This window comes from Trichosurus vulpecula, chromosome 9 (assembly GCF_011100635.1).
Source record: "Trichosurus vulpecula isolate mTriVul1 chromosome 9, mTriVul1.pri, whole genome shotgun sequence".
In the NCBI taxonomy this organism is placed as follows: Eukaryota; Metazoa; Chordata; class Mammalia; order Diprotodontia; family Phalangeridae; genus Trichosurus; species Trichosurus vulpecula.
Genome location: NC_050581.1, coordinates 186,832,573 through 186,851,012, shown reverse-complemented (window position 1 = coordinate 186,851,012; position 18,440 = coordinate 186,832,573). Strand labels below are relative to the sequence as shown.

The window sequence follows — 18,440 nt, the reverse complement described above, 5'->3', positions numbered from 1 at the left end:
ATGTGAACTCCTTGAAATCAGAGACTATTTTGTATTTTTTTTATCCCTAGCGCCTAGTCCAATGCTTTATGTGTGTATTATGTGCCGATGGAATTGAAATCTTCATTGGTCCTCTACTATATGCAAAGCGTTGCCCTATCAGAAGTTGAGAGGCTTGGATCAGGGAAATGCAAGGAAGAATCAATTACATCTATTGTTTAAGTAAATAAAGGGACAGGGACTGAACCTGTAATTTCATTCCTACAGGAAACTCCCTCTACCAAAGCAGATCAGGACTTTCCCTGCAAGCTCCAGCCTTAAGAGAGTTGTCTAGAACACAGAGAGGTTAATCGACTTGTCCTGCATCACACAGTCACAGATGGCGGGACTTAAATCCATATCTTCCCAACTTCAAAGCCACATCTACCATTGTACAACACTGCTTTCTAACTAAATAAAATAGTTGACTTCCATTGATATAGTCGTCTCCATAAAGGATAATGATGGTGAAAGGGGATGATTTAAATGTTCAGCTCCTGCTGCAGACTGGGCACTGTTGAGGTACCAAACATGGATGGGGGTGGCAAAGAGAGATTTGCACCATTTTCCAGAAAGGTCTCTTATGCCCCTGTCAAGTCAACAGAGCCCTTCAAAACTCTCTGTGGCATTCAACAGCCATGCAAATTTTGCAAGAACCAGAGCTCTCCACCAGACACAAACAGCAGGGTCTTGCCCTAAATTCCTGGGCTACAAGTGGATTATAGAAATGAGTGCCTGCATTCCAGGACTGCACAATCACTCACTACCTTGAATGAAGCCTGATCCCTCACTCTCTAACTGAGGGTGAGAGTACTTTATCTAGGTGAGGGTGGAGGATCATGGAAGACAAATGAGCCAGAGACTTAAAAAAAAGAAATTTCATCTTAAAACTGCACTTGGGTGATTGTTGTGAGATGAGTGTGAAATGAGCTTGTCTGGGATAATGAAATGATTTTCTATGGTGTCTCAATTTTGGAGCTCTCCATTTATAGTCCATTTATAATAAAAATTCAAAGTTCTCGATATAATTGGGAAGATGTTCCTTTCCATCTGTTAGGTGGGAAGTTCTTGCCGTAAGTACTTGTTAAATTTAAATTTTTTTTTAAATTTTACATATAAATATAGTATATTGGAAAGACCTTGGGATTTGGAGTAGGACAACCCAGGTTCAAATCATGACTTTACCACCTATGTAACCTTGGACAGGTACCTTCACCTTGGGCTTCAGGTTCCTCATCTGTAAAGTAAGAAGGTTGGACTAAAAAGCCTCTATGTGCTTTTCAGCTTGGATTCTATGATATTATGTAGGTTATTTGTAACTATACTCAAACATTGGCTAGAGTAGGCAAGTATACATCTAGCCATGTCACTTGCTCAAGGAATGTCAGTGGCTCCCTATTGCCCCTAGGATAAAATACAACCTTTTTGGTCTAGTGCTCAAAGCCTTGCATGATCTGGCTCTGAATGCTCTTTCCATCCTAATTGCATATTACTTTGTCTCACACATTCCACATAGACAAGCCGGCATATTCGCTCTTCCTTATACATGCCCTTCCATCAACCACTTCCATACTTTTTTTGTACCAGCCATCCCCATGCTTGGAATGCATTTCTTTCTCAGCTCCATCTCACAGAATTCCTATCTTCCTTCAAAGCACAACTGATCCCTTCAAAGCACAATTCTCTCTCCTTACCCAGGAAATGATTTTGTATTTACTCTGTGTCTGCACATACATACATGCACACACATGAATATATACATGCACGCATAATACATATGTATCTGTGCGCGTGCTATGTCTTTTAATATAATACAAACTCCTTAAGGGAAGGGGCAGGTTCCTTGTCTTTCTATAACCAGCGTAGTGCCTGGCACTTGGTAGGCCCTCCATAAACACTTGTTGGATTGAATTGAATTAAAGAAAAATCCCATTCCAACATAGATCCTTACAACTGTGTCTGGCTTCCTAAGGCCAAGCCTTAAAAATCTCCTATAATACAGTTAGAGAAAGCCGAGAGGGTGGCCAAGGAGTCCAGGCCACAGCTTGTCACAGGGAGAACAGACAGAAGACAGGGAAAGACAAGGTGTGCATGCTGAAACTTATAATGCCTCACAAGCATGCAGTGCAGGAAGGTTCAGGACAGTAAAGAATCTTCTGGGAAGCCAAGCCCTGGAAACGCTTTAAAGGGCTTGAAAGGGGAGTGTCCAAAAAAGCTTTCGATTAAAATGTTCTTTGGTAACAAAAAGTTGTTTTAGTCTCTGACAGCAGGAAGAAAGGGATTTCCCGATGTGTGCAAATCCAGGAGCTGAGCAGCTTTTAAATGACAGCCCTCTGCACCTTGTCAGCTTGAAAGAAGAGGTTTTTTCAGTGCCAAAAAAATGAAAGGAGAGATTCCTTAGGATTCTAGAAACTGACGAGATTATTTTTTGTCCTGGTGTCTGAGCCCTATTAGCTTACTAGCCATGCTTCTCAATATTGGGCAAACAACCCATTTTCTCTGGCCAAGAAACTCCAGGAAGTGTTCGGCCAAAATGTAAGATATTTTCATAAATCCCAGGCAAAAGCTGCCCCGTGTGAAGACAAAATGTTATTTTCTAACTTTTTAAAAAATTTTTTGATTATTACTGATGAAATAATATTACTAAAGAACTTTGAAATCAAATGTAGATTTTAAAAGATGTTATATATACTGGAGAGATGGGCATCATCTAGAGTATGGAGGGTTGGCCTTGGAGTCAGTAAAAACTGGGAAGAATTGGTCCTGCCTTTGATATATAGCTGGCCATGAGACTATGGTCAAGTCACATACCCTGTCATGCCCCAGACAGCTGTGATCGAGGATTTAGATTTATGTTCTCTAAAACCATAATGAACATGAGCTGTCAATCTGTATTGGTAGATGGATTTTCCCCACCAGCAGTTACCCCACACCAAAGAAATCCCCCCAAATAGTATATACTCTGTATTTGAACAGGATTCACTCAGCACAATAACATATATATGATCCTTTAGAGTTCCCCCCCATCCCATTGGAGCTGCAAAATTGGACAGGGTCTAAGGATTCATGAGTAACTTCTATAAAATGAATTGAGTTGATCAAGACATCTTTACATTCCACAGAAACTGGTGATGAATAATAGATCGAGGGAGGAATGAAGGCAAAAGAAAACTCAATGAGGGAAGCCCTTCTTTTCGCCAGTCCCCAGATAGACTTAAAATTCCAGCAGCAGCTTAAACATGCCTGAGTTTAGATAGCTATTGGTGAGCATATCCCTTCCCCAGCCAGCAACAGAGCAGTAACATCAAGAGATGTCACATTTCCAGCACCCTGCTGACCTTCATGTCTGCCAGCCTCTGTCCCCAGGACACATAAGGCCTTTAGATAGGAAGAAAATGTGTGTGTAAATAGAAAGGGAGCTTCACTGGGAAGAGAGGGAGGATCAAGAAGGGGGAAGAAGGAGAAAAGGAAGGGATCTACAAAGACACTCCTAATAGGTTTTTTCCCACTTAGAACAGACTCAGAAACAACCGTTTTCTCCCAAGAACCAGCTGCTGATAGACCAATAGCATGATCCAGTCAGTAGCAGAGAAGGTTGATTGCATTCATTTAAATATCTGTGTAGTTATAGAGTCTGCTGTGTATGTGTGTGGGGGGAGGGAGGAATATGACATACAATCTTACACACATATGGACATATGGCCGTGCATAGGAACTTACCCTCCATCCTCTCTCTCATCCTCTTTCAAACTAACAAGGTCCAGAGAGTTGTGTGTGAAGGGGGAGAGGGGAGGTGTAAAGTGAAGTTTAAATTCTGCCTCTGATACATACTGGTTATGTGACCCTGGCAAATTACTTGGCCTGCCAGAGTCCCAGGTAATTCTCTCTATGCTGTTAAATTTCAAAGAAGGTAATGATTTCTCTAGATAGAGGAAGTTTCCTCATCAAGAAAACCATGGATCTGGTCCCTATCCCTATGGGTATACATAGAGAGTGGGAGAGATAGAGACAAAGAGAGAGAGAGAGAGAGAAACTGAGCTATAATTGTCACTACTATATGGAACTCCCAAGTGAAGAAAATGCTTTCACCAATGTAGGTCAGCACCTTCTTGGCACCTGATGGTCTTAGGTGCCCAGGAGCACTGACTTGCCCAAGGTTACACAGCTGGTATTTGTCAGAGGTGGCACTTAAGCTTTAATGATAACTCTCTATCCACTACACTGTACTCCCTCTAACATATGTTAATAATCTATAATATTCACATATACATATATGCATACAAGCAGTGAGGCACTTTAGCCAAGAAGACCTGTATTCAAGACCTGCCCCAGCACATCCTGACTGTGTGACCCTGGGCACATCATTGACCACCTCAGTGCTCCAGATTATTCTCTTTATAAGACTGTTAATTGCAGAGAAAGTGCTGACCTGCATTGGTAGAATCTCCTCAATGAGCCTTTCTTCCTACATCAATGAAAAGCATTGTCCCCCATACAACTTATAGCAATAGATGGGGGACTGTTGTGCTGTCTGTGAAATACCTCTGGAGCCAATTCTTTTGTCAATTGAGTTGCAGGAATTATTGGTGTTCCTCCTCCTGGGCACCTTTTAAGAGGGAATAGCTTCTCTAGGGCAAGGGGCAGTCCTTTAAATTTAAGACACATAGATGGCATGCTTCTAGCTGTGATGGTCCTTTTAATCGAACTCCTTCACATTTTAGAACAATGCGTATGTGATGCAGAAACCACATTCTAGGAAACTCATGTCCAGATGGTTAGGTTATTTGCCCAAGGTCACACAAGTGAAAAGAGTGTGGGGGAGGGGGTGTGGAGATTTCCCCAGTCCTCTGAATTCCCAGGCAACATTTTCCCCACTATACCAAAATGCCTCTCCTCAACACCAAGCACATCTAATGTTCCACCAGAAAAGCATCCAGCCAGCAGGGAGAGTGGGTTCTCTGATAAAATCCGAGCTCTAACACAAAGTTCTAGTTGGACAAAAAAGCAAATATTCATGTGACAGTTGGGAACATTCTCCCTTCAAGTACTCTATGCGGAATAAAATTAACTCTTGGTGTTCTGTTTCAATTTAACTACACAATTGACCTCTGGGACTTTGAGCTTCCAATCAATAAGCCAACATTTATGAAGCAGCTATTATAAGCCAAGCACTGTACTAGGTACTGGGGATGGAAGGGCAAAATTGAAACAGTCTTTGCCCTCAAGAAGATTGGATATGATTCATGGAAGCAACATATACCCATGTAAGTATATACAAAAATAGACAAAACGAACACAGTAGAGTTTGGGAAGGGAGGGCATACTCTCATTGGTCACTTAATCTCTGTCCCAGTTTCCAGATCCACAAAATGGGGATAATAATAGAATCTGCCTCTCAGGGTTGTTGGGAAGACAAAATTGGATAGCATTTGTAAAGTATTTTGCAAGAATTAAAGCACTATATAGGTGCAAGTTATTATTAATGTTTGGTTATTGGCTTTCCTCTTAATGAAGTATATCTTCTTGCTCATTAGACCACTCCCTCATTTGGTGCCTTAGAACAGTAAATGCCACAAAAATACAGGGTAGCCTAAAAACTTTATTTGGAATGAGTGTCATAGAAAAAGGACACAGGGGCTGCTTGTTTCCACAATAAAGCAGAATGATGGGGGGGGGTGGGGTGTGTCGAGGAGCTAGTCTTGGAGTCATTTGAACACAGCAAGACTTGAGTTCTCTGAATTCCACTGATGGAGGGGCTCCCTACAGATCCAAAACAACCAACCAAAAAAAGCACCATACCTAAGGATATAAATTCTATTCTTATCCCAATGATTCAAAGACTTTCTTGGACCTACACACACACACACACGCACGCACGCACGCGCACACACACACACACACACACACACACTCAGACCACCACTTCTCTATGACTTAGTAGATGATCGTGAATATAATAATGGTCATAATAATGATAATGATAGTAACAACAGTGATTAGCACACCTGGTACATGTGTCTGTTCAGTCATGCCTGACTTTTTGTGACCTCATTTGGGGTTTTCTTGGCAAAGATACTGGAGTGGTTTGCCATTTCCTTCTCCAGCTCATTACATATGAGAAAACCGAGGCAAATAGGTTTAAGTGACTTGCCTAGGATCACACAGCTAGTGTCTGAGGTCAGATTTGAACTCGGTAAGATGAGTCCTCTGGACTTCAGACTCCGCACTCCATCCACTTTGACACACACCTAGCTGCCCTTGCCTGGCACATAGTAATGCTCAATAAAAGTTTATTGATTATTAATTTATTATTATTTATTGACTATTAATAGTAACAAATCTAATCCCTTAAGATGAGAAAATGATTGAAACAGAATGATCTGTTTATCATGTGATCTAACCAAACTGGCAACAAATATTCACTGTAATTAGTCAATTAAATACCAATTGAATAAAAATATCTTTTCTGTCTTCAGGGGCCTCTGATCGCTTGTAAATTTTAATGTTGCAAATTCCAGAAGATGGGGGGGGGGGGCGGGCAAGGGGAGGATTAGACCAAGGGTCCAAAGGAAGGGTGCTGCTTTCTGTCTGTAAATATCCTCCCCCTGGATTAACTCTGGTCTTTAGCAGAGTCAGCCCTCCTGGTTTGCCTGGGTGCTTTCCTCCCAGAATCAGCAGCAGCAGGTTTAAAAACAGACTACTTTAAATCCCCATACAGAACTCTCTGGTCGGCCCAGAGGAATTCTGCAGATAGCTAAGGGTGGGGGGAGGTTGTAAGCAAATATTTCTCGAATGAGAAAACCGGAATTGAGGAGGACAAACCTTGCGGGAAGAGGAGGGTCAGCCTTGCCAGCCACCAGCCAGGACGAGCGATGGTAGGCATATCTGTATCTCTTGTTGTCCACGGGAACGATATCCATCAGAACGATGTACTTGGCCTCAGGGTCCACCCCGGAAAACGACACCCGAATGGTAGGAAACATTCGCCTTAAACCAGAGGAGAGAAAGGCTCGGTCATTCTCATACGTACACAAACTTGGACTGAAATGGGGGGAGTGATTAATTAACTGATTCCTTAATTAAAAGCTTTGAAGGTGAAGGAAACGTTCCAAGGGGTTCTGACAGGTTTATTTCACCCTCTCTTAGGACATTCCTGCCTATCTGGAAGGTCAAAAATCCTCTGAGATCGCCCTACAATTTCCATGTGGGCTAAATTTCTCAGTTGGGAATGAATTCTGTCTCTTTCACGTGGGCCGGATTTGTTGTAATAATAGCTGACATTTACCGAGCCCTTTAAACTTTTTATCCCACTTGATCCTTCCAGCAGGTAAGGTAGGTGCCACAGGCGCTTTCATCCTCACTTTACAAATGAAGAAACTGAGGCTGGCTTTCCAGCTGATCGTTGCCAGCGTTTCCTTCTAAATGGGTCTCTCCTGACCCCTGCATCTATTTACATAGCAAAAACCTCACACACCATTTCCCAAACACTCCTCTACTCGTTTGTACACTATTAATGTCCTCGACTTATTTTGTTTGGGGTCTTTTATTTAATCGAGGTGGGGGAACTCCAGGCTTGAAAATTCTTCTTGCCAGTGCTGGGTACCTCATCTGTAATGATAAACCTGTAATTCACAGTCTCAGGTAATTCACAGCCTTTGCTTCATTGACTTGTGCCGCGCTACTCTGTAAGAATGTCAGAAGCAAGATTTGAATTCAGGACTTCCTGGCTCCTGGGCTTGCTCTCTACCCACTAAATGCCTCCTTCCTTCTCATGACAAATATCCCTGTGTTAAAATCGCCTCACACTGCGCCTCCGGGGCTCCAGGGGCTCAGAGCGCTGATAGTGTCCGAGCACCAGCACAGATTGCTCAGAATGCTTTGATGTTGACATTTTTAGGGACACCCTTTGAAGTAACCATTTGTGACCAAGGTGGGAGGAAAGCCCTTTTACATCGAACTTGGGCTGCCCACTAGGGCTCAGACACAGTTGTTTCAGGATAATGACTTCAGTCGTTTCCAACCCAGGCCTGGAAGGTTTGAGGACAAAATCCACTGACCCACAGCTCTCGCCCTGGGCTGCCCCAGCAGTGCCCCGCCCAGGGAAAGGCACTTAGCCACCCCCACCCCGTCCAAAATCTCCCTTTCTTTCCTGTACACTTGGCCTGGGGAGTGATGTGAAGGCAGACAGATCCAGCCTACTTCTAACTGAATGGAAGAGAGGGCGATGGCGTTGGTGCTTGGGGTCCTTGACTGGTCTTCCCTCGGGTCTGCTAAGTGCCTTCAGCAGTACCTGTAAATCCGTACTTTCTAAATCCCTCTATATCTTTCCCCAAGCGAGTTCACATAACACACTTTGACTAATTCGATCATCTGGAACACGAGCAGCTGCTCTGTTCCTCCTCATACGGATTTTATTTTTTAAATCGATTTGAACCACTGAGTAGTCCCGGAAGTCAGAATCCAGGTTCGAGTCCTGCTTCTGCTAATTACTAGCTCTATGAGCTCGGCCACATTACTCCCCCTAAAGTTTAGCACGGTGCCTGGCACTTAATAGGCGCTTAATTCAAGCTTGTTGGCCTGCTTGTTTGACTGAAAACTTGCCTCAGTTTCCTCCCTTGTGAAAGAGGGGAGTTGGATTCGATCAAGGATTCTTAATCTTTTTTTTTTTTTTGCCTCACAGATCCTTTTGGTAGTCTGGTGAAACCTATGGAACTTTTCTCAGAATGATGTTTTTAAATGCTTAAAATAAAATTCATAAGATGGCAAAAGAAACCAAAAATTAATGCAAATAAAGATGTATTTTCCCAGGTGAAGTTCACGGACCCCCTGAAATATTAAGAATTCCTGGGCCTGATGCTTTTATAGGTCCCTCCCAAGTCTAATTCAGTGGCAAGAACTCTTTGGATTTCGAATAAAAGCGGTATGGTTTGAATCTCGTTCTGCCGCGTACCATACAAGCACCCTGGACCAGTGACTTAACCTCTGTAGGCCACAGTGCTGTCCTCGGTAAAAGCGGGGGTTGTTCTAGATAGCCCAGGAGGTTCCTTATAGCTCTAAATCTAGGATCCATATTATATTGACAATCGTCTCAGCAGGGTCTTCCCTCCCCTCCCAGCCCCCAGCATTATTTTAATTTTTTCTTTTTGCTTTACTTTTTTTTTTTTAAGTCCAGGGGTAGTCTGCAAACTAGGAAGGATAAACAGGGAAGCCCTGAGCTCCCAGTTCCCAAGGGTCTGGGCCATTCCGACTGAGGAAATTCCAGTCTGGCGGCGACCGTGATCAACCGGATAAATCCCTGTCTCAAGCCAGCCCTGCCTGCTCTCTGCCCAGAGTCTGTTTTTTTAAGGCGGCTGGGGCTTGCTCCCAGCCTGGGGTCTCCCTGAATTTCGAGCTTCTTCCCAGCTCCCAGCTCCCTGCCCTCTCCTCCCCTCCTGTAAAGCAGGCTTTCCCTCAGAGCCCTTCCTTCTCTGCATTGAGGCCCCAGTGTGCCCCTGGATCGAAATGCCAGCGGCCAGACGACCGCTGGGCCTCGGGGTTGGGTCCTAGGACGCCGCCAGGAGACCGCTGGGCCTCTGGATTGGATCCTAGGATGCAGGAATGTTGCCCCAGGAAGGGCGTGGGCGTCCCCCAGCACCTACCACCCCTGAGACCCTCTCTGAGATTCCTGACCTTCTCCCCTCCCTCCGGCCTCGAAAGAAAGACTAGGTCTAAGACCGGTTTAAATCTTTTCCAAAGCAACGTTTAGGGGAATTTAGTTTTTCTTGCTTTGCAGCAAGGGTTTTATCTATTAGTATGACCTTGAGCAAATCACCACCTCTCTGAGCCTGTTTCCTCCCCTATAAAATGGGAGAGTTGGCGTCGATGGCCTCTGAGGGGCCTTCCATCTCTTTATCTCTGATCCTCGGATGAGTGACCTAGAGCAAGTCTCCGGGCCTTGGTTTCCCCATCTGTAAAATGAGGGGGTCGGACTGGCTGGCCCCTAGGGTCCCTTCCTGTGACCCTCCGAAGTTACTTTCCATTCCTGCCCTCGCACCGCGGGGCTGCTTATTCAGCCCCTGCTCTCCCTCCGCCCGTGTTCCCAGAATCCCCCGAGCCTCGGCTACCTGCCCGACTTGGTGATGATCATCTCGGTACCCAGCTCGTGGAATTTATCCCAGAGCTCCTTGGTCTCCAGACTGCAGGCGATCTTGGCCATTTCCTCGCTGGGGACGATGGGGGTGGTGGGGATGAGGGGCTCCGTGCACAGAGAGGAAGGGCTGCCGCCGCCGCCACCACCTCCGAGGCTGCCGCCGAAGTCTCCGTGGGAGTCGAGCCCCGGGAGGTCGCCGAGGGGCTGGGCGCAGGAAGTCTTCTCCACGAATTGTTCTAGTGCAAAGAGAAGTGGGTGAATTCTGGAAGGCTGCGGGCCCGGGACAGATCGGGAGCACTGCTTTGGCTGTAGGGCCGTGGAGGCCAGAAGGGCCGGCCGGCAATCTGAGAAGCGCGGAGGCCAAAGGCAAAGAGCGCAGCGCCCTCGGACAGCCAGTTGGGCAGACGCGGGCTCCGCGCAAAACCGCTCGGAGCTCGCACTCCCGGGCGCTGCGGTCTGCCCTTAGGAAACTCGTCTGGGACACAGGACAAGAGTGGTGGAGGACTGGGTGGGGGCCGAGGGGAACCGACAGCAAATGCTTCCGGCGGTTTTTCAAACCATCTCAAGTCTAGACTGGAGTCTTGCGGGAACTGGAGAGAGACTGGCTGAAGGGCTCGGCGACCAGTCCCCGCCTCCTCCCTTAGGCCTCTTTACTCCTACCCCCAGGTTTGCCTTCCCTTGGCCTTTACCCATGCCAGCATCTCCTGATAGCTAGAAACGAAAGACGTCCCTAAACCACAATTTCCTGCATCCCGAGAGGGACCTCGGCTGCTCCCAGGAACACGTCCATATAAACCTTTTAGCCCACAGCCCTGAGGATGGCGGCTGAAGTAAGACTATACGGGCTGCGACTAAGGAGTCGGGCTGGTGGAGCTTAACACTGCAGCATCCCGGGTGACCAGTGGCCTGGGGGTGGAGGGCGGGCAGAGCTCGTTCTCTCCCTCGGCGACCGCCCGCCCAGGATAAGGGCCAAGCAGAAAGGAGCTTTTTGCATGGGCTGACAGGGAGGGTCCTCAAATGCGCCAGTCACTTTGACAGAACACAGGGGGACCTGCCTAATTGTCTCCATTATCTTTCGCTCCTTAAAAAAGCAACTACTTGAGTTTGCAATGTGAAGCAATCTCGAAACAGCTCTCCATCAAGGCCCGCCCTCAGGGTCAATGCAGAGAGAGGCGCCACCAAAAACAGATTTACGATATATCTATGATTACAAATAAAGATATTTGTATTATCTATAGAATGTGCATTTGCTTCTATCTGTCTTATATTGACATATCTTCTATCCATATTATAAATATATGTATAATATTGCCATAGTCGAAATGAGAGAGCGTGCAGTGCTTTGCGTTCTTTAAAGGGCTTTATAAAAGCTAGTATTATCATCATTCATGATATGTACATATCTGTATAGATAAATGTATAATATCGGTATAGCCGTATTTACAATATTCATAATAAGCCTACAAAGATGTAATACTATAAAAATCTATAACCTATAATTGTGGAGTTTGGGAGTTGCACCTGTAATCTAATCGACCTAGGGCACTCCCGGTGTGAAGCCTTCTACTAACATAAATCAGCAACTCTTCTGCAACGTTATATCAGATTGTATAAACTATAGTAGGGTGTGTATATATATATATATATACACACACATATATATATAGTATATACTATATAGTATAGTATGTTATCGTCCTGTGATGTATTAAATATGAAAATAATCATGTTATAATGACAGCTAATATCTCTGCAATGCTCTAGTGTTTGCAAAGTGCTTTTAAAAGTATCTCATTTTATCTTTACAAAATCCCGGGAAGATTGGTGCTATTGTTATATTCACTTCATGGATGAGGAAACCAAAGCAAACAGAGGTTAAGTGATTTGCCCTTAATAACATAGCTAGTGTGTGAAGTCAAATTTGAACTCAGGGCTTCCTGACTCCAGATTACAGTACTCTCTACCCACTGCACCAGCTCACAACAAGCCTGGGGCAGGGGAAATGCTATGATTATCCCCCATTTAGGGTGTCAGAAAGCCTAGACAGCCTGAGTTTTCTCTTAGATAATATTTAAAGACATAACTACTAAAAATATTTGAAGTCCAAAGAAGCCAGAGAAACATAATAGTGGGGGAGAGAGGACTTTCTTTTTACTCTCACTTTTAAAAGGAGGGTAAAAGGCAGGATTCTCCCCCCTTAGCCCTCAGCAAAATCACCCTTAGGCCCTAGGGGATGGGCAACAGATCTCCCATAGAGATCCCCCAAACCAGTTCCCTATTATAGTGGAATGGTGGGTTGCACTGATTACCTGAGGGAGGCCTGAGCCCAAGGGCAGACCTCATTCAGAAACAGGACACTTTTACCTAAACTGCTAAACACACCACAAATCCAGCAACATTTCATAATCTGAGGCTTTGGAAAGAAGTCAGTTGCAGTTTCCATCCCCAAAGAGCTCCTTTCTCTGAAGTGGGAGATAGAGCACCAGAGAAAAGAACGCCATTGGAGCAAGATGCCCCTCACTTATGCCTGTTTTGGGGTTCTTAAAAACTTCTGACTGCTTAGTCCTTGATGTCTATGGACAGATCAGTTTGCTATATAAATAGCCAGCTTAATGGCACTTGGGGATTTTAGTAATTCTTTCTTGGAATCCTTATTGCAAAGCTCTGACTAGTGACTTCCATTCCTAAGTATGAATCTCTCGCACTCTCTGTGTATGTGATTTTTTCTTCATCTGTCTCTCCTTCTTTTCTTTTTCTCTTTTCTTTCTCTGTATTTCTTTTTTGTAACTTCTTAATTCAGGAGAGAGAGAGAGAGAGAGAGAGAGAGAGAGAGAGAGAGAGAGAGAGAGAGAATACCTCCTAGTCTATGAGCTGATGTCTCAGAAAAAAAAAAATGAACCCGTGCTGAGACTGATGGGGCAAGCAGAGGACCTGCTAGCTGGAGGCAGTCTGCAATAGCACTTGAGGCACATCAGGGTCTCTCTTTGGGAGACTCTAACCAAAAATGAGAGGACTTTACAAAAATAAAAAGACCTCCCAGGGACTCCCCTAAAACTAAACATCTCTGAGAAGCACAGTAGATGCCAGCGCTGAAAGACATTCGAAAATGATGTCAGTGGTTCTCAAAGCACACCCTTACACATGCATTTTTATTTTCTTCCACTGGTAGATTTGGGAAACTCCAAGGAAGTTTCACAAAGAAGAATCAGAGGGAGCAGAGGAGAGGCGACAAGATGGTTGACTGCGACAGAAAATGGAACCTAAAAGAATTGGGGGGTCTACAGCAACCTATAGCAGAAATTCTGGAACCAGGCAGCCAGGTCCCCAACTATTAAGGATGTCATTCATTCATTCATTCTCTCTCTCTCTCTCTCTCTCTCTCTCTCTCCCTTTCCATATATATGTATGTATGCGTGTGTTTCCCTCCGTCGTATCGACTAAATTCAGGTGCTTGGGAAACGAAAGAAAGAGAGCCAAAAGGAAAAAAGAGGAAGATGAAGAGATAAGGAAGGAAGGAAGAAAGGAAGGAAGGAAGGAGGAAAGGTAGGAACGAAGGAACGAAGGAAATTTGCTTTTACATTTGTCTGTCAATTCCTCCTGCCTGCTGTCCTCCAGGTCTGTTCATTATGACGTAGTATTAAAATTAAAATTCGGTCCAGAACGTTAACACTTCTTTCTAAGGGTGCTCCCTTCTCCTATACCTGGAACCTCCAGCTGTTTGACCCTGCCCCCCGAGCTAACCCTTTCTCACACACACGTGAAAGAAGAAACTTCTCCATTCTTTGCCACGGTGGGCCTAAGGTTTGCTATAAATGGCCAAGATTTCTAAATAAACACTGTAACTAAAAGGGGAGGAATTTCGCAAATGGTTACTGGTTAATGTTTTCACCAACCCCTACGGAAACTAAGGGCAGTTCTAAGGCGATGACTGCCTGATAAGAGGAAGCTTTTGCGCCGAGCCGAGATCCGGGGCAGCAGGGGGGACAGCCTTGTAAAGCAATTCCAAACCTAGCCTACTCTGTTCTGTACCGGGGGTTTTGCAAAGAGCTAAACGACTCTCTTGAGAAATGTCGCTGACTTGGTTTGAAGTCCACTTCCAAGAAAAGGAGTCCTAGATCTCCTGGGTTTCTCTCAGCCTATTTTAGCACTGCCCAGGGACTTAATGGACCCAGCAATTCTCTCACAATTCGGGAGGTTTTCTAGTCATCTACTCGGGAACCGAATGGGGGGGGGGGGGGGGAGAAGAGCGGCCTCTCTGACAGCTTCAATTTTGGTAAAAGTCAAGTTCCTGGTGGTGAGAACCAAAGAAGAGAGAATCCCTCTTTCATTTGGCAAACTGACCAGAACTAGGGCGTGGAGCCCAGAGCAGAGAACCCCCTAGTTGCTGCTCCTTGTCATTGTTGAGGGTAACCTTCCCTCCCGGGTTCTCCGTATTTCTGCCGAGCTGCGAGTAGATCGGCGGCCGCTTTCTCCTAGAGCTCCACATTGCCTTTTCCCCTTACTTAGCCTAGAGTAAGGAGGCACACCAGACTCCTTAGGGCTAAGGTGCCAGGCGGATTGCCTGGCAGACACATGGGCTCAGCGACACAGATGCGAAGCGAGTCCCGCAGGGCACGGGGGGTGGGGCGCGAGGGGTTCTGCAGAGACATGGGGACTATTTTCTCGTTCACTCACCCAAAGGTTTGATGGTGTTCTCGGAAGGCTCCTTCTCCTTGGAGCCGCCTCCGCTAGACATGAGCGCCGCAATGGAGAAAGCATTGGCCCGCGACGAGAGCTGTGGCTTGGGCGACGCGGTGTACTCCATGCTGTCACCCGGCGGTCCTAGCCAGGCAGGAAGGCTACGAGGCGGACTCCCAGCTTTCCCCCAGATCAGAGGGGAACAAAGAAAGGGGAGATAAGGGAAAGTTTCTAGACAAGCGAAGAGCGGAAGCCAAACACTTTCAGCAGAAATGGCCCTCGACCTAAGCTCCCTGAAACCCCAAGGCTTTGCTCTCCTTCCTCCCGGCTCTGCCCCCTCAAAACCCTACCAGAGCTCAGGAGCATTGAAGGTCGGCTAAGCAGACCTAAGACCACACTGGGTGAGAAATGAGGTTCAGTTCAGCTATAGGGAGCCGGTTCGAGGGAGGAAAGTGGAGGGGGGGGGGACCCAAAGTGACCTGGAGGAGCCTGGGACCTCCCGAACAGTGGAAAACGCCCGGGGCGCAAATACCAGGTATTTTAGCTCATGCCCGGGTCCCTTAGTGCCCTCTGGCCTAGGGCAAAGGCAGATGGTCCGTAGCTGCCTAGACCTGTGGCTTGGCCGAGTTTAGATGCTCCTGGGCAGGCTAAAGAGAGAGTCCACAGCGGTGTCAGCCGCAAGCCCGGAGGGGGTGGCCACTGCAACTGGGCGCAAGCTCTTCTGCACCTTAATTTGCCCGAGGCTGCGATCCTATCGGTCTTCAGCCAGTCAGCGCCTGCCGACGTCACCAGCTTCCTGATTCAGTCGATAGGGGCTGGGAAGGAGGAGACCTAGGGGGTGGGGGGAGGAGGAGGAGGAGGAGGAAGAAAAGGAGAAGGAGGAGGAGGAGGATTGTGCCAGAGCCTCAAGCTCTCAGAAGCGACTCATTTGCTCACCCCATGTTGGGAGGGGGAGCGAAAAAGAGAAGGGGAGGAAAGGAGTCCGGCCCTTGGAAGTACTGAGGATCCTGGGCCCGTTAGAGGGATCTCAGCTCCACAGTTGGGCTTTCCTAGAGGGTCCATCACCCTCTGTATGAGAAGCTCCCAAGCAACAGAGCCAGCACAGGGTGGTAGGCGAGTGGGCACCAAGGTCGTGCCAGCGCCCTGGACGACTTTCTCTTGGGCACCTTAAGGAAAGGAATTTGGCTTGGCCTGAGAATCGGGATATTGGGAAGGAAAAAAAAAAGAAAGTCGAATCTCAGGGGCTCTAGGAAGTTACAACCAACTATGTGTGTATGTGGGGGTGTGTGACGCCCCCCCTTTTTTCTTTCTTTTTTTTTCTTGTCTGAGCTTCGTGCCAAAATAAAGTTTGGATGTACTGAAGTAAAAACCAAAGTCACGGTCCCGAAGTCAAAGCAACCTGCAAAAAACCAACTCTTTTTGATGCGCAGGGATGCCGGACGAGCCTCCCGGGGCCTGGGGCTAGATTTTCGTTAGAGAAACACCTGGCAAAATAAACTTTTCTTGAGAAGTCTAGGCTCCTTGTAGAGGAGGCGGCCACCCTGGCAATCGCGCCTTTGCCTCAAGATTGGGACTAAGGGCCGGCAACTTGAGCTGGCGTCCAGCTGTCCCTCGGACTGGCTCTGATCAGGCTGGAGAGAAAAGCGGGGGCCCAAACCTTAGCCAGTCCGGAGGGTAGTCCCGAAGGGGCCCATCTCCGTCTCTTGCCTGGCCGGGACACCCCTGTGTTCCTAGCGGTCGGGGGTACCAGCTAGTCACAGCTTTCCGCAAGTCCTGGCTTAGACCAGAACCTTTCAGGGAATGGCCCTCCTTTGAAGCGAATGACTGCTATTCTCTAGATTTACTGGATAATCCACTTCGTTTGGCCCGATCTGACTCTGCCCACGGGTGTTTCCAGACTGAGTCAAAACCCTACTCTATGGTCACATACTAAGAATGCAAATACTCCGCCTCTCTGACCGCTAGATTGAGGACTAGAGCCGGACTGAAATGTAAGGAGAAGCAGCCAGGTCCAGAGGTACCCGCCACCCTTCTGCCACACCTCTTACATTTCCTCTCCTGTAAAGAAACCCACGGAGAAAAATAAAATCCCCAGATCACCCTGGAAGGAGCTTAAGGATACAAACGATATCTTCCGAAACTGCGAAGCCTGAAGTGTCTGGAGCCTGAGACACAGGTGTCTGACGATTTCAGTCTCCACATTATTAGGGCATCCATGCCTGAATCCACCCATCCTTCCAGGCATTCACGCTACTTCGATGGATTCATGATGTTATCTATGTGGTATTACCCACGATGGGGCGGGGGCGGGAGAGAGAGAGACAGAGAGACAGAGACAGATAGACACAGACGCACAGAGAGACAAAAACAGAGACACTGAGACACACAGAGATAGACAGAGAGGCAGACAGACACAGAGACACAAAGAGAGAGACAGAGACACAGAGACAGAGACAGATAGACACGGAGAGAGACAAAAAACAGACAGAGACATAGAGAGAGACAGAGGGACAGAGAGAAGTAGAGATCCAAGGGTAGGAACTGATTTGATTAGTAGAGGGAATTCCGGTTTGAGGAAATTTTGTCTGCCAATACAGGTCGCCACCTTCTCTGAAGCGTTTTAGAGAGTTGCCTGAGAGCATTTTGAAGTTAAATGACTTGCCCAGGATCACACAACCTGAAGCCTGAGCAATCTCCCTAATCTCTATGCAAGGGCACCTCTAATCGACATAGGTAAATGTTCTGAGAAATGAATATTATGAGTAGTATCATGGTATTTTAAGGCAGATGTGCACTTAGCCTTTAACCCCACCTCCCTCTTCATTTAACAGCTAATAAGAATAATTTGCCAGAAGCAGCATGGTGTGGGCAGCTAGGCGGCACAGTGAGTAGAGCACCGTGCCTGGAGTCAGGAAGACCTGAGTTCAAATTCGGCCTTAGATGCTTAACTGCCGTGTGACCATGGGCAAGTCATTTAACCCTGTCTGCCTCACTGGAGAAAGAAATGACAAAGGACTCCAGTATCTTTGCCAAGAAACCCCAGATGGGGGTCACGAAGAGTCGGAAACGACTGAAAAAAAAAACCAACTAAACAACAACAACAAAGTGTGGTGTAGAGGACAGAGGTAACCTCGACGTCTAGAACACCTGAGTTCCAGTCCTGCCTTTGACTAGAACAAGCTGGACACCCTAGGTAAGCCCCGTAGTCTTTAGGTGTGGTGGAAGTGAGAGACAGGATACTGGGCTTGGAATCCGGAAGACCCGGCCTCGAATCCTGCCTCTGATATCTAGTACCTGCGTGACTGTGGCCAAGTCACTTAATTTCTCTATACCTGGAGAAGGCTGGCCTCAACAACTTCGAAGGTGCTTTCCAGCTCCAAATCTCTGATTGAATTCTAATTTATATATGAGCTGCCGGTTCTCTATCTATAGCAAGGACTTTGCTAATCTAAAGAAATCATAGCCCTAGATAGATTTTTTAAAAGAGTAAACCTATAATCCCACTGTTATGAGGAGCTCCCTCTGTCAATGGAGAGGGAGCAACTTAGAGTCTCAGCGAACCGTCTGGGAGCACTGAGAGGGTAGGTTTGTGCCATGGGGGTCACACAGCCAGTAG

At 46.5% G+C, this 18,440-nt stretch overlaps 1 protein-coding gene across 2 annotated transcripts in view; it reads right to left on the bottom strand.

Moving 5' to 3' along the window:
• The window catches only part of TBX20 (T-box transcription factor 20), a 76,398-nt gene extending 60,883 nt beyond the window's left edge, over nt 1-15,515 (bottom strand). The window contains exons 1-3 of one of the 2 annotated variants that reach the window (XM_036738989.1): nt 14,822-15,515; nt 10,122-10,383; nt 6,841-7,005 (exon numbers count right to left, since the gene is read on the bottom strand). In XM_036738989.1, coding sequence (XP_036594884.1) covers nt 6,841-7,005; nt 10,122-10,383; nt 14,822-14,951 — 557 coding nt within the window. In that variant the 5' untranslated portion in view covers nt 14,952-15,515. Of the gene's footprint in view, nt 1-6,840; nt 7,006-10,121; nt 10,384-10,836; nt 11,083-14,821 lie in introns of those variants that run through there. The other variant, XM_036738990.1, reaches the window with a different exon arrangement.
• Nucleotides 15,516-18,440: the final 2,925 nt, after the last annotated feature.